At 44.4% G+C, this 16804-nt stretch overlaps 1 protein-coding gene and 1 long non-coding RNA gene across 3 annotated transcripts; one reads left to right on the forward strand and one right to left on the reverse strand.

Annotated features, from left to right (window-relative positions):
- Window positions 1-2617: 2617 nt before the first annotated feature.
- LOC100359390 (helix-loop-helix-like protein) lies at window positions 2618-7037 on the forward strand. Its single transcript, XM_044566682.1, has 5 exons — window positions 2618-2906; window positions 4120-4182; window positions 4269-4346; window positions 4424-4586; window positions 6514-7037. The coding sequence occupies exons 1-5, from the start codon at window positions 2782-2784 to the stop codon at window positions 6805-6807; spliced, it is 723 nt and encodes a 240-aa protein (XP_044422617.1). The 5' UTR covers window positions 2618-2781; the 3' UTR covers window positions 6808-7037.
- A 3478-nt stretch (window positions 7038-10515) lies between these two features.
- On the reverse strand, window positions 10516-15328 carry LOC123150926 (uncharacterized). Of its 2 annotated transcripts, none has more exons than XR_006475420.1 (3): window positions 14816-15328; window positions 14556-14695; window positions 10516-12861 (listed from the first exon to the last, which is right to left on the reverse strand). It is a non-coding gene; the product is annotated as an uncharacterized lncRNA (long non-coding RNA). The 2 variants fall into 2 exon arrangements; XR_006475418.1 differs by lacking the exon at window positions 10516-12861 and adding an exon at window positions 13516-14020.
- Window positions 15329-16804: the final 1476 nt, after the last annotated feature.

Genomic DNA, 16804 nt, shown 5'->3' on the forward strand with positions numbered 1-16804 from the left:
GGGAAGGGGGCGCCACCCACCATTTCCTTCTCCTACTCCCTCTCCTTCCCCCTTTCCACCTCCATGAGAAGGAAAATAGGTGGGGCCGAATCCTACTAGTACTAGGAGTCCTAGTAGGACCCCCCCTTTTGGCGCGCCCCTAGGGTCGGCCTCCTCCCTCTCCCTCCTTTATATACAGGGGCAGGGGGGCACCCCAAAGCACAACAGTTATTCTTAGCCGTGTGCGGTGCCCCCCTCCACAGTTTACTCCTCCGGTCATAGTGTTGTAGTGCTTAGGCGAAGCCCTGCGCGTATCACATCACCATGCCGTCGTGCTGACGAAACTCTCCCTCGACCCTCTGCTGGATCAAGAGTTCGAGGGACATCATCGAGCTGAACGTGTGCTAAACTCGGAGGTGCCGTACGTTCGGTACTTGATCAGTTGGATCGCAAAGACATTCGACTATATCAACCGCGTTAACCTAACGCTTCCGCTTTCGGTCTACGAGGGTACGTGGACACACTCTCCCCCTCTCGTTGCTATGCATCTCCTAGATAGATCGTGCGTGATCGTAGGAATTTTTTTGAAATTGCATGCTACGTTCCCCAACACACTATTCCTCCGTAGTCCGCAATACTTAGCGGTAGTACCGCCGCTAAGAATGGTAGTATCGTTCCAGAGGCACTACCTTCTCTGTGATCCGCTCACTTGCACACTACAACTGGAACTACTACACTAGGCGATAATACCGCTCCCCCGAGCGGTAGTACCGCTTGAGTGCAAAATGTGGGCAGATAACGGTTGGAATCTTCCCAACTATAAAGGGGTCTTCTTCCCCAAGATGACCTACCTCTTATCCCTTTGTTCCATTGTTGCGCCCTAAAGCTTATTTTTGCCCGATCTCTGCCTAGCCATCAAATCTTGTTGATTCTCTAGGGTTTGCTTGAGAGGGCCTCAATCTACATTTCACGAAGCGATATTTGATTGCCCCCACTAATTCCTTGCGGATCTTGTTACTCTAGGATGTTTGGGCACCCTAGACGGAAGAGGTCACCTCAGAGCCCCCAATTCAATTGTGGAGATTGCCCCAACCTTGTTTGTAGAGGTTCGGTCGACGCCTTCAAGGGCACCACTAGTGGAATCACGACATCTTGAATTGTGCGAGGGCCCGAGGAGAATACGGTGACCCTAGTGGTTTCTTGGGGAGCATTATGCCTCCACACCTGCCCAACGGAGACGTACTCCCCCTAACAGGAAGGAACTTTGGTAACACATCCTCGTCTACATCAACTCCACTTGTGGTTACTTATCACATTTACTTTGTGCAAGCTTATATTTGTGCCGTATCTTGTGCTTGCTTGTGTTGTTGTTGTTGAACTCATCATATAGGTTGTCCACCTAATTGCATATCTAGACAACCTATTTGTTGCTAACTCTAATTTGTTAAAAAGAGCTAAATGTTGGCTTCCTAGATATTGGCAATGCCAAATGTTGGCATCCAACCAATTATGCTCAATATTTGGTAGTTGTCTATTCATCAGTCAACCATATAGATCCTTTCAACCACACAACTCATGGCACTGTCGGAAGCAAGAGGGTGACCAGGTATGCTTGTATCTCACCCTGTGCGTTCGGTTTATTCGGTTTACATGGTTCGATTTATACGATTTTTCAGTTTGTACGGTATTAATACTTCGGTAAATATGGTATGAAATTAAAATACGGTTCGGTTTCGGTATATACCAAATTATTTCGGTATGGTTTCGGTATATACCATAAAAACCAAAGTTGACGCAAATTTGAAAATGACGTAATAATAATTAGCAAATTTATGACTCAAAACATATACTATTCTACACAAATAGTATATGACTATATATATAAGTATATATGCATGCATTGATTCATCTGTTGATGGTTATGGACGTGCTTAGCATTTTAAAAATAGAAAAATGACTATGTTACAAGAAAAAATTACGTGCTTAGTAGTGCATTTGACTCATGTACAAGAAAAATGACAACTTGTATGGTTGTTCATCTCAAGAAATATAAATTTATTTTTTACTTCGGTTTATTCGGTTAACCGTTTGGTTTTCCGGTATATACCATAAAAACCAAGCTCAAATCGGTATGAAAAGTTCATACTGTACCGAAACCAGAAACCATAAAAACCATAAAATTGGTTCGGTTCGGTTTATTTTCGATATGGTTTTTCGGTTCGGTTTTTAAATGCACAGAGTGACTTGTATCTCTGAATTACATGCATTGACAATGGTACAATATAAATTTAAACACATGACTTTAGATCGTTAATTTAACATGCAAAACATGTATAATGTGTAAAAAAAATCTTCAGGCATTTCATCTGACAATTCTTTTAATTTTTTTCACTATTCAATTCAAAGATTAAAAAAACCTTGTGCAGGAGTAGCTCCTACCATTAGGCATGGGAATCAAATCTACCTGGTGCGGCATCCCGATGGATCTCGCCGGACCTATCAGTCGGCGCCACCGCGCCACGTTAATCCCCCCTGCACCTCACCTACTCCTATCTTTTCTTACAACCACACAGAAAAACCCGAACCTAAAACTAACCAAACAAATAAAAAAAGGCCCATCTGGGCCCACATGTCATCGCGTACAGCGCCCGCCCCAGTCTATCTCCAACACAAGTCGTCTAAAAATCTGCGAAAAGAAACCGAAAATAGAAACCAAGCAAAAAGGTTGGCGGAAAAGTCTCCCACCTTTACGCGGCGACGGCGGTGGCGACGACGACGGCGAGCTAGGTTGCCGCGGCACCGATGTCTCTCCCTCCGACCGACGGCGGCGACGATTGGTTCCTCGACTGCGGCATCCTCGAGGACCTCCCGGCCGCTGCCTGCGGCGCTTTCCCGTGGGACGCATCCGTCTCCTCGTCCAATCCAAGGTCAGCCCGGCGCTCCCCGCTGCACAGCTCTTCTGGTCCAGAGATTCTTTGTCTCCAATTGATTTTAGAGACGCGATTTCATGTATTGGGTTCTACGGCTATGATTGCAGAGGATTTGTAGATTTAGGGAATCCGGCCGCGAGATGGCTGGATTTGTAGAGATTATTGCGCGCTCTCTGGGTACTTTATGCATAACTCGTCGAGGCAGCTGTTTTATCTGGATCCTAGGGCTTCCGATCAATTGTTTTTGCAAAGGCTTCTGATGGATTATTGGTCATAATAGATGTGCTGAGGTTGTTTCAGTTCGTGGAATAGATCGGTTACTGTGGGTAGGGTGGACTATTTTGGCATCTGACATGTTATTATGTTGCTGTGAGCCTGCGAGGCATGGCTGTGGAGAATAGATAGACTTATTCACGCAGGCCGAGGGGGGAATCTTCCTTCGATGCAAGGAGAGTATGATATGATGGGTTTACCTGCCATAACGATTCAGTATACCTGACTCTTGATGAACAGATATGTTAATGCTGTTTGCTTGGAAATGGACGAACCTGGATTGTTTTTGTATCAGGATGACTTCCAATTCTGGGTGGGGGGTCGGGGTCAAATCTAGAGTTCTGTACAAGTATGGTAATGTATAGACTAAGAGTTTCTAATTTGTGCAGTAAGACAGTAGGACCAGTTTGCTGAGTAGGTTATATAGCACATATTACATACAGAAAATAGACCAAGATACACAATTATACAATAGCTGGATTTGGGTAGATTTTCTTTGGGGTCATCTAGATGTTCTTTGCTGCATCAGTATCCATTTTATAATTGCAAAACTTCGATGCAATGACTTATTTGTGATTGCGTGGAGATTGTGATGCAATCCTCATTTCTGATGAAGAACTCCATCTTCCCATACATAAACTAAATTGTTTCTGACAAAGAATTCCATCTTCCCATACGTAAACTAAATTGTACCAAACGAATCTGGTTCGTCTTTTAAGAATGATTAGTTCCGTTTGACATTATGCGGAATAAGATCATTTGGACTTTTGCGGTTGTTCAGTTAAGTATAAATAACTATGAAGTTAATTTAAGTTCATATACCAAGGGGTCTAAGCTTTAATTTCCTTATTTAAGCATCTGTCTGTTGAGTACTATCATATTTTTATTATACTACTTGCTCGTTCCTTTGAGTTACTTTCCCTCTTTATTTTTACAGTGCGGAAGTAGGCAGCCATGTGAACAAGTTAGATCTCCCCAAGGATTCCGGCAGCAATAAACGGTAAGGCAGCTGTTTTAATTTACAGTAGATCATGCTTATTAGACCATTGATCACGAGATCTGTAATTGGGAATCTATTGCTTGCAGCTTAAGGTCAGAGCCCTGTGGTAGGCCGACATCTAAGGCTTGTAGGGAAAAAGTGAGAAGAGACAAGCTGAATGACAGGTACATCACACGTTAAGTTTGCTAGTTCTAGATGGAAGAGTTCTCCTTAGATTTTCAATAACTCTTACTATTGATAGGTTCCTTGAATTGGGTACTACATTGGATCCTGGTAAGCCAGTAAAAGCTGACAAAGCTGCTATCCTGAGTGATGCGACTCGCATGGTTACTCAGCTTCGTGCTGAAGCGCAGCAGCTAAAGGATACTAATGGAAGTCTAGAAGACAAGATTAAAGAGTTGAAGGTGAGGCAACCTTACTTGGGCTCAGTTTGTGGTTGCTGAACTGTGCCGTGCTGAACTTCTTCTATAATCTGCTGTAGAAAAATACACACAAAAGCAAGGAAAAGTTGGTTAGCCAAACACAAAAATAGGGGAAAACTAGTTGGAGAAGTTAGATTATCATAATCCACCTCAATCCGAAAGGCAGCCTTACACACACAATCTTCTACAATCGAAATGCGTATGAATATTGAGCTTTTTAATATCTGTTAACATGAAGACCACACATTGTATTTTCTTGAGAAGAAAACATCATTTCTAGGGGACTTACGTTAAGAGCTATTCCCCCCGTAAAGAAATATCAGAGCGTTTATAGATCACTAAAGTAGTGATCTAAACGCTCTTATATTTCTTTACAGAGGGAGTATTTCTCTGTCCCGCTGATCTGTCCAGTATTTTTTTAGTGTTAAGTCTGGTAAATTGTTATCCGATCATATTCCAAGCCTTTGCTATATGCGCATGTGGTTTATGCCTATGTATGCCATTCTAGTTTGGCTCATGGAACACATTTCTGGTTACCATTCACTAATGTAGTTGTTCCCACGATACTACTCCCTTTGTAACAAAATATAGGACGTTTTTTGTACTCAACTACACCAAAAACGTCTTATATTTCGTCACCGAGGGAGTAGAAGATATTTGGTTCATGAGCAGTGGCGCAAATGTAAACGTGATCAAGTTACACTGTCACTGTAAACAGTATGGGTGAAAATTGAAACTTGTTTGATTACTATGAACTGTAACATTAACCGATTACAGTTCTAGGAAAGATCATTCAACGGTTTTCTGGCGGTGGCCGACGGTGGCGCTCCACGTGACCTTGCCGGTGCATGCTCCAGCCAGCAGGGTAGATGCAATCATGAAAGCCTAACTGGCGGGCGGACTGGCCTTTGTAGCCAGCAAGCCGCCATGCATAGCGCTTGAGCGACGAGCGAGCGTGAGCTCAACCACGAGGCAGCGAGGCACTAGCTGCCTTCCCCTTTGGTTCCGACGTTAGAGCAACTGAAGTGCAGTATGGCCCCAATCCCTGGCAGCCGGTGACAGCAGCCACCCACTCCCAGCCGCTGGCCACATGATAACCCACCCCAACATGCTCTGGTGTGGCCAGCCGTGCAGGCGTGCTACTGCAGGATGGCAGACGACAGCGCCGACTTGGGCTCCCGTTGTGCTTCCTTGACTTCTTCTCCCATGCGGTCATGATGTGCAACATCTGGTGATCCGGTCATGGCTTTCACGCCTCCGACACCGTATTCCTCCACACTCGTCCGCCTACACCTCCTAGCCTGCAGATGGCCATTGTTTTCACTAGGCGGGGATCGCCGCGGGGGCAGCCACCTGCCGAGATCAGGGACGGGAAAATTGGCCCAGATGTTGTAGGCGTGGGTAGGGATCCGGGTGCATGAAGGCAGCAGCACTCTACACGGAGAGGAACACGAAGAAGAAAGCACTATGGGGAAAAACAAGGCTCACGCGAGAATGTAACGTTTTCCGATACCCCCAAACATTCGGCGTAATCAGTTTTGTAGTGGGCTGGATGTGATGCCTTGGTATCCAATTACGGACTGATCAAACCAAACAGAATCTATTGTTATCTGCTCCCAACGTTAATTGATTACATTACAATTCAACCAACCAAACACGTCCCTAATGTTATGGCCAGGAATAATAAATCAGTAGTCAGATTGAGCTGACCACAAACCGCATAGCTGGTTACTTATTTGGTATACTGCATATTGTTGTGGAGCACAGTGCATATGTTGTTCAGGCAAGTCATTTTTTATTATGATAAATGAACTTGCTGTGAAATTCATGCTATGGCCCAAGTGACTGATCTGTATTGCGTCTGTAATGATGTAGTATATTCCATGACCATTTTTCCTGTAAATTCCAGGCAGAGAAGGATGAACTTCGTGATGAGAAGCAGAAGCTGAAACTAGAGAAAGAGACATTAGAGCACCAGATGAAACTTTTGACGGCAACTCCAGCCTATATGCCTCATCCTACTATGATGCCCTCCCCGTTCGCTCAGGCTCCGATGGCTCCCTTCCATGCACAGGGACAAGCTCTAGGACAGAAACTGATGATGCCCTTTGTTGGTTACCCAGGATATCCGATGTGGCAGTTGATGCCGCCCTCTGAAGTCGACACCTCAAAGGACAGCGAAGCATGCCCGCCTGTTGCGTGATATGCTTGGACCGCTTAAATCGCATGAACTCATGGTAACCTAAAACAGCATAGTTGTTTGATCCATTGGTTGCGCATAGTCTCTCTGATTCAGATTAACTATTGTTCTCATGCGGTAGTTTTTGTTGATGAGGAGAATGCTGGCATTTGTGCGCTCTATAGAGTCTACTACCCTTCGTCCACTGTATAATACATTTTTTCTGGAGAAAGAAAGAATGCTCGTTCTTGTTCTGATCTCTGTATAGAAACGAATAACAATTCGAATGGCATGCTTTCCTTTTCTAACTACTACTAAATTTCATTTCTTTCTGCCATGTTACAAATGAATGAACTGGTATCAGACTTGCCATAGAAGAGAAATACAAAGATATATGAAGGTAGTGTCAAAAAGAAGAGAAATACGAAGCAGCACCGGGGTATCTCCCCCCGTGGGCTCATCGTTCTTCATTCCTTAGGATCCAAGTAGTACATATCTTGCACTAAATGATTGTATTCTTTCAAAATTTATTGGCCCACGCCTGTAGCTGCCGACGGTTACAAAACATTTCCGATTGTCGAACTGTGACGATAGGCTGCTTACGGTGAACCTACATATGAAAATCATATTTTATGTTCTAAAATTTATGGAAAAACAGTCGTCAATATATATACATATAAGCTATTACTAGCAAGAGAGCCCGTCCGTTCCAACAGAAGAAAATAATACCACATGCTCCTACCCAATAGCCATGATTGAAGATCCCAATAGGTCCATGTGCATCCTATCTGTGTTGTCGTTTATCTTTTTTCCCGCCCTCGTCGATGATAGTTTAAGTGCTGACACAATCATAACGTGTTTGATGCTCAATCCTAAAATATCTCTCCTCTAGATAAAATGAGAAATCTTCTTTTTTTCTCTCTCTCGAGGTTTTGTGGAGGCGTGCATGCATGATTATAGTTGGTTTCTTTCGTGTCTAATCTGATTTTGTTGAGGTGTTGATTTCCAATCCGGATCTACACTCGTACGAAAGAAATGAATTGTGCGCTATTGATTAAGGTTGCACTTTAAATAGCAATTTAAAACATTTAACAACTAAAACAACATCATATTTAGATTCTACATTTTTTCTAACCAATTTTCGTATATAACATGTCAAAATTGAAGTTAAGTTTTAAAAGATGTTGGTATTTTCACAAGCATTTGAATCTGTAAAAAAAACATCATTTTACAGATGGACATCAAGTTGATTATCCAAAAATATTAGACAGTTTTCTACAAAAAGCAAAACATCTTCCAGACTCACTTAAAACATGATTGTAGGTTGATTAAACAAAAATCAAGTGTTTTTTTTTGCAAAAAGCGAACCATTTTCTAGTCATTTAATATAGAACCACAGATTGACTTTGAAAAATAGCAGGGGATTTTGTGCAAAAATTCGACGATGGACAGAAGCACTCATGCGTTGCAATGGGAGAAAAAATACAGACGCTGTCAAGGATATACCCCGCGGTATGACCCGGCCGGATATATGACCCGACCGGACTTGGCGTTTCATTGGCAACCCGCCGGAAGATTAGCGACTCATGTGTCTGGCGGTTCACTGGTGTGACGACTCACGAGCCTGAAGACTCGTTGGTGACCCGGCGAGTGTTTCAGATGGATGACAAGGCCCAAGACCCAGAAGGTCGGCTCATGTTATGGTGGGCCGGCTTAAGAGGAAGACATAAGGAATATTCTTCTACAAGGAAGCATGACTAGGACTACACTTGTAAATAATGTAATCCTAATCCTACTAGGACTAGTCATGTAACCCGCCCCTTCAACCTATATAAGGAGGGGCAGGGCTCTCTAAAGAGAGAGGGGTAACAAGAAACAATCTCTAAGGCTAGACATAAAGGAGGAGCCGGCTTATGTGCCGACTCTCTCATGAGCATAATGAGATCTAGCTACAAACAGCATGTAGGTCTATTACCGGATGATGTTTCCCGGGGCCCGAAGCTGTCTAAATCCTTATCCTTGTGCGTTGATCCGCCCTGCGCCTCTCATCCCGATCAACCCCTCTCAAAGCTACCATAAAGATGCGCTGGCCTCACGACTAAGTCCTCACACTAGGACATCTGCCGTAACAATTCCACGACAGTTGGCGCCCACCGTGGGGCTCGCGCATGGTGGTGTTGAGTTCTTGAAGGGATCTCTTTAAGAATCGAGAAGTTCGTGATGTGCTGGAGAAAAAAGAGCCGGTGCAAAAGAATATACATCGTCTCCGTGGCAAGCTGTCAGAGTGACATACGAGATTGAGATTAAAAGAATTAGGGTTTTGTGTTTTACACGCCGCCGACAGAAGATTTGTTTCGCTGAGTCCTGCAATCTGTTAGGTCAAAGTTTCCATCGAAACGGACAAAAGATTTCCGCTGTCCGATCCGCTGAGAACCGTAAATTGCTGCGGCTGGATTACAGGCTCAAGTCCCAAGGCTGCTTAGTGCTGCTAGTTCACGTGGATATACAAAGACTAGTAAGCTTGCACATGCAACGCACGTCTCAGCTAATACATTTTTGAGAGATACATCTACTCCCAATCAAATATTACCATATGCTTATAGTTCTTGATGCTAGTGTAAGAAAATGACAACAACAAAAAACAACCAATGTAACATTCTTCAAAAGTAACAATTACAATATGGTGGCTTAAGTTCAGTTTGATCAATCTGTACACTCTATTTTTCTTTCTTCTAAAACAGCATATAGCTCTCTCAAGAGAGGACCACAAGTACGATGTACCACAGATGCTTCTTATCATCGACCCCTCTCTATGAGACTTGGATCTCATATTAAGCTCAAGACAACCAGCTTTGCTCTATAATAGTAGTACAGGGGCTTTGCTACAGCTACGGGAAGTTTTAACGGAAAGTTGTTACGGAGATGAGGTGGAGACTTAGCATTCATCATGATTTTGGGCCCGCTGCTAAAATCAGAGAGCGAGAATCAATGAGATTAGAACACCCCATCCCATAACCTTCGTCTGTAGGCTGAGCCCCGTAAGTCTAGCATTTTTGGTAGTACAGCCACAGTTACTTTGGCTACATGCGCTACAGATGCTAAGGCTGAAGCGACCATGCAAGCAAAAAACATGCTTGCCTCGTCTCATCCAATATACTTTTGTTGTTATGCAGGCAATAAACTCCCAAAACACAAGTATGAATATGAATCGACACAAATGGCAATCGAGACCCACTATCAGTCTCATTGACCAGAAGGGATGCATGATTGATGCTATCTTCCGACACAAATGGCTGCCCGTGCGCTGGCACGGGATAAAAATATGTTTTTACATGGAATAAATATGTTTTTTAAGAATAAAATTTGTGCTGCTACTTTTGAAATGATAATGTTTGTAGGATAATTGCAACCAACAAAGGTGTTCGACAACAGTTTCTTCAATTTGTGAATGCAAGGGTCATACAAATGTCGTCTTTAGATGAAGACTCAATAAAAAACAGTAATTTCCTTATTTCATATTTTCACAACTCTTTTTATTTAAGTCATGTGTCTCCTCAATCATTTATATCCAGTACCGGATCTTCTTCAACTCAAGTATTTTCATATACCCCAGATTCAACACTCAACATAAGGCCAGAAGAACCACCTTCTCCATCTTCTCTTCTACCCTCCTACTCCACATGCGCCACCCCACATTGCTTCAGTTGAAATGGAAGACGGTCAATAAGTTGCCTTGATTAGATCCACCTGAGGAGCTTGAACCACAATAGATCCACCCGAGCAACTTTGATATATTTGCTTTGCAGCTGTCATGTATCCTGATTTTGGACCTGATCTGTACTGTAATTAGAAGCATGTATCATCTAACAAAATGCCAATAAATCACAAAGTAAAAAAACTAAATTCTAGAAGAAATATAACTGGGAAACTGATTAAAAGATAAAGACTATTCTAGTTACATTGCATTGTGTACGGCAAGCTTAAGCTATTTGATCTCCCACTGATTGATTGGAGCAAAGAGCCTCTGTTCACATACTAAGCCATCTGATCCATAACTGATCAATTGACCATGATTTAAAATTACAAATACTAGAAGCACTATTACCCCTGTAGCTTAGCAGGATGAACATCATAAAGTAATTTTGTACAAAAAAGGACACCAAATAGACAATGTCACTAAGGGGAAACATTAGTACTAAGAAGGCAATCGACACAAGATGGGGGAATGGATTTAGACCTCGTTGGAACTAAACAACCTGACGAGGCAACGTTGAAGGTCGATCCCTCTTTCGACTTAAACATGCAATCATAGTCCAACCAAATTCTAGTGATGTGGCCGATATAATATTTCAAACATTTTACTTGAGTTGGTAAAAAGTAAATGAAAGACCAAAACACTGGTCAGGCCCTATACTCAACTGATAATGGCAGGCTAACACTTCCGCCAACACAAAGGAAGTTCTAGCTCGTACAGGTGAGCATGCACTACAAGCCTACAAAATATACTTGCATCTCAGGTTTTAAAAGTTTTCGTTGAACCTTTTGCTCCCATATCCTATGCTACTTTTTAGGTCTTAAGGGACTATACTAATTGGCATTTACTACTTCCTCCGATCCATAATAAATGTCGCCGTTTTGAACTAAGGTTGAACACCTTAGTTCAAAGCTGCGACACTTATATTTGGATCGGAGGGAGCACAAACTAAGGGTAAAAGGAAATCTACAAAATTGTAACCAACTAGTGTTGTACTGCAACCTTTAGTATAGATACCTGAACACAAAGGGAAAAAAATGGAAATTAGTAGACATATATCACATCATCATAAAATTTACTTGGAAGTGACCAATATTGCTTAAACATCTCAACTAAATCAAAGCTTGAGAAGCAAAAGTTCATCTCCTCGATGCCTTCATCATAGAGGAGGTCACACATCTGCACTTTGCAAACCAACCATAAAAATTCAGATCCAGTAGAGGGAAGCCAACTAATGAGATGAGGGTGATGGTTAGTTGTGGGGTCGACAATCCGGTGAGGGTTCGGTGACTGCCAGCGGCAAGGCCAGGAGACAGCGACGTGGTGATCGTGGAGCCCGCAGGTCTGAGCCGCCATGCCTGTCCATCGGACCCATGCACAGCTGCAGGATTTGGAGAGCGAGTGGCCGACTGGCCGCGACAGCGCTACCAGAGAGCACTTCATGGTCAAGACTAAAGCAACCTCATCCTCCCAAATCATTTTTCCACTAATTTTACAAAGACACAGATGATTCAGGTATTTATATGTATAGTTTTTCTAGAACTATTTGACATTTGGAAAATTATTATTCATGCGGGTGCACGTATGAATTTCTCCTATGCAGCTTGCTAGTTTTCTTCACCACCCAATTCCATTACCACTGAATCCGATCAGAAAAATAACAAGCTCACTAAATTGAATGCACTGTGCATCAACATAATAACTCGTTAACATATAGCTCTGTGATCTCCAAAATTGAATGTAGACATTCAGTTATAAATGCTGCATTTCTTTTAGTTCTTTCAAGAGACCGGCAGAAACATTGCCTTTGAATTACAAAAATAGAGTATGTTTAACAGTCATTTACATGTTTATTTCGTTGTAGTGGCAACCCAATGGGAGAACCTTTTCCGTACTTACACATTCAACTCGCGCTTTTTAACAAAAGGACATTCACTGAATGAAAAGGAAATAATTGACGAAACAAATGTTGTGGTTAATTACCTGAAGCATACTACACATACTTAAATGTAAATGTGTTTGTCAACAGATTGTGCCACATATTTAGTCAAATCTAGATTGCAATGCACCCCTTCATTTTGTCCTCAATAATAACTTGATCTGCATGAAAGCATCCAAATTGAGAACAAACAAAGGATACGTAAAAAGACATTTAAATATGTGGAACAAGTCTCCGCGCTACAACAAAGGTGAACAAGTGCCCATCTGTCAAAAAAACAATAAATCCTTTGGTCAAAATTGTATTAATAACAGCCACAATGTAACATTGTCTCCTGCTGTTGATCCTGGTCGCATGCCTGCACTCGGTCCTAGCCTCCTTCATGCTGCAGTTAAGAGAGGAAAAACAAGTGAGAGAAAGAGGGCATGGGGGTATGTCCTAAATCGATCAATCTCTACGAGTAAGTGTTAATCTCTCTCTCTAATCAGCTTGGGGGACTCTGAAATTTCATATGCATATATATAGAGATTTATGCTTCTATTGTAATTGGATCGCGTAGATGTTAGACGGGAACAATTCATAATGCAGAAAACGAATCGGTGGGTTGAAGAAAGGACCTTGGGCTTGAAGATAAGAGCGATGGAGGGCAGGGCGGCCAGTAGGGAGGAGACATGTGGCGAAGGGCGGCTCCGGTGGCGGCGACCTGCGGCGAAGGGTGGCTCCAGGGCGGCGTCTGGGGAACCTGCGGGCCGCGTCGAAGGGCGGCTCCGGGGCGGCGGCTCGGCGACCTGCGGGCCACGGCGAAGGGCGGCTCCGGGGCGGGTCGAGCGCGACGGACGGGCTCGACGGCGGCTCCCGCGACGAAGGGGATCCCGCGGCGAAGGGCGTGGCGGGCGGCTCCGGAGGAATGGAGGAGCGGCGGGAGGCTCGGGAGGAGCGGCGAGGAACGGGCAGAGGGCGAACGGCAGGGGGGGGGGGAGGAGCAGGGGCGAGAGGTCAAGGTCGTGCGAGAGGACGTGGGGGCGTGCGTTGTTTGTTTTTTTCTGAATGGCGGGGCAGTTTTATCGATGGATGGCTTGAAGCCTTAAACACTGGATGCTTGGTTTGTTGCGTCAAACATCGAAGCATTAAGAGTCATTAAATCTTATTGATGGATGGATCTGATTGTTTGGTTTTTCGTCCTCTCTTCTTTTTATAAAGGTAGTAGATAAATTAAGTGGAGATCAAAAAGCTAGCACTGGTCCGTGTATATCCTTCCAAATGTACGGAGCCATTGAAACCGTTTTTTCTACGACCAAGGCTACACCCTTGGGTCGGACAAGTCAACGCCATGGACTAATATTTTGGTTTGGCAAGAATACGAGGTTAAATCAATCACGACCCGGAGGAGGAATCAATGCTGCTTGCCCAATCACACTTTGCTTTCCTCTGCGGCCGTTCTGCGTCTGCCGCAGTTTCTTCTCAGCCTCCGTGCTGTGAGCCGCCGTGGCCTCAAGCCGCCCGACCACCTGAGATGTTCAAGAAGCCGAATTGCCAACTCCACTCTGCAAATCACGGTTTGCGCCTCTCATGAGTCAAATTAATAGAAGATGCTGAGGACACGTTTGTTTACGTACAAAATTGAACCAACCCTTATTTGGCGCAACAAACAAATTGTTTTTTGTTTGCTAATTCCCGTTCCCTGGCTGAATTACCAGCCCTCCCCTGGGAAGAGATTAGCGGGAGTTCACCCCCTCAACTCCCCATCCCTTTTCTTTTTCAATTCCCATACCCTCCAACCACACAAGTGATTTTTAGTTTCCCACCCTCTCAACTCCCATTCCCTACTCCAACTTTCCCCGAACCAAACAGGCTGTAAGAGAAAAAAATAGATAGCAAATCTGAGCACTAATAGAAATACAACAACATAAGAGATGTAGATTTGTGAAATTTTATAGTGGCATAATTTTTGGATTAGGAGTTTGCATATCAATAAATATTGGTCCGGCTATTACCTTTTCTTGGAATCCTCAGATTTATCATTTCCTCTAGAGAGACATAGAAATTATAAATGTTTGGAATTAAATCACTGTTGCTTACCTCATGACATTAATAAAAATCTTTAGACTTAGTTTGGATTAGGCTGCTCCCCTTCGCTAGGTTGCATGCCGTTTGCAGTGGCATCATGCTTCGATGATTGAGAGCTTGAATCAATTCCGCTTTCTTCCTCTTCATGTCTACTGTCCACAAGCACAAATAAAAAACAGAAGACGTATAATTGCTTTTTAATGCCTATAGTCTGTATGACTATTTCTATAATTTGTGAAGGCACGAACTAATCTAATTTAAACATAAACTACCTTTTTCCCCTCATGTTTTTACCGCTCATCAATGCGTTAAGCCTTCCGGCAACGTGTCCGTGGTCCATAGATCGACGCCTCCTTGTCTGGGCGTCCCTTTCCCTTCTCCGCTTATCGGTGGCGGCGCGGACGCGCGATGGGAATGATTCGATCACAGCAATCCCTGGCGGCGCGACCGTGCGATGGAAAGATCCGATCGCAGAAGTCCCTGGCGGCTTGGAAACGAAGAAGTTAGCAGTCATATGTGCGTGCGTAGGTCCACGATGACCTTTTTCCAAGCCGATATGGCTGCTAATATAATTTTATTAGCCCACTGCAACTAAGATCCACGATGGCCTGCTTAGCATTCTTAGCATTGGGCTGTACATGGGCTCGGGCTTCACGTTAATTAAAAGGCTGAAGAGGGATAGGGGGGGCGAAGCCATCACGATTAAGTGCACACGCAAGAAAGATCAGCGAATAAGTCATACCTGTCAAGGGACGAGGCGATCGTTGGGGGTGGTCTAGCCCCCCCCCCCCCCCCCCCCCCGGCATCCGTCCCTGCCTGCAAGCTGCCCTCGCCGTGGCTATGGCTCGCCTCCACGCCCGCCGCTGTACAACACCGTCTCGACACTTGGACTCGCGCCCGAGCCGCCGGCTCACTACTACAAGTCGCCGCTCTTCCGCACTGTTACCGCGCCCTGCCGGTTTGCTGCTCGCCTCCGGCCCTCTGCTACGACTCCGAGCTGATGTGAGCCGCCACTTGCTGCACTGACTCTGCTGCAAATTAGCGTGGCCTCGAGCCCAGCCTCGTGTCGCCTCCGTCGGTAAGCCGGCCTACCGGGCTGCATCTCTGACCCGTCACGCTGAACCGTTTCGCCGACGCGAGTGCCTGCGCCGGACACTTCCACTGTTGCTGCCTCGTTTCACCTTCGTTCCGAGCCGCTATTTCTGGTGAGCCACCGTTTATTTTACAGACAGCCACAAACAGAAGCTCCACGGATGTTCCATCACCCGAGGAATTGCAAAGGAGAATAAAAATGTGTGGTGCGGCCGGTCACATGACTAATCAAGATTGACTTGGTCAATGGCGGGACAATTACTGAAGATGTGAAGCAAATTGGATTAAAATTGTTGGCCAAATCAACCAAAGTAGTACGCATGTGAGAACAAGGTTTGATGGATTCCTATAATCCTCCAAGTGAACACCCCTTGAACTATTACAACTGCTGCGTACACATGGATTCCAAAGAAGGATTTAAATATTAAAAGTATATTGCTGTGGCCTAGCACGAGTTATTTGTCGAGCGTATGCGTGATCTGTCAAAGCTTCTAAGCCCAACATGACCCGGAGGGTCCGTTCAGATCATCCAGCTCCGGTTCTGCTGCAAGTCGCACTCCGCCGCCACGGGCCGGTTTGCGCCGCCGCCGCTGGTTCTGTCGCGCCACAGCTGGTCTTGCGCCCCTGCGCTGAGCCGCCGGCTACTACTACTGCAGTATTAAGTATACTACTGATAGTACAGATGTTCTGCTATAAAGGAAAGAGCAAAAGGGGCGTGACACTGTTGCCACCGTGGCATCACAGTAAGCCGGCTACTACTACACGAGAGGTTAAGGCTACAGTCAAGACGTCGTCTACAAGCGTCCAAATAAATAAATAAATCAGGTGTTGTTTCTCTAATATATTTCCATAGTACACTTTAATTACTCCGAGCTCAACTACTCTGCTCTATGATATTTTTTATGCAGTATAAGCATTTACTATAAAAGGGGCATTATACCGTGGATACGAAGCGCATGGCATCATCAATTTGCACTCTCAGATTCATTTGACCGTGCTCGCGGCCCACTCAACCGTCTGCGCCCACGGCCGGCTCATCTATCTGTGTGGTTTAAGATGTCGCGGCCGACTCACGCATCCGCTCCGTCTTCTAAATGTCGTGGTTGACTCCTGCATATGTATCAACAAATCAGAGCCACGTCTGCTCACACAAATTGTCCAATGAACAT

The sequence above is a fragment of the Triticum aestivum genome, chromosome 7A (assembly GCF_018294505.1).
Source record: "Triticum aestivum cultivar Chinese Spring chromosome 7A, IWGSC CS RefSeq v2.1, whole genome shotgun sequence".
In the NCBI taxonomy this organism is placed as follows: domain Eukaryota; kingdom Viridiplantae; phylum Streptophyta; class Magnoliopsida; order Poales; family Poaceae; genus Triticum; species Triticum aestivum.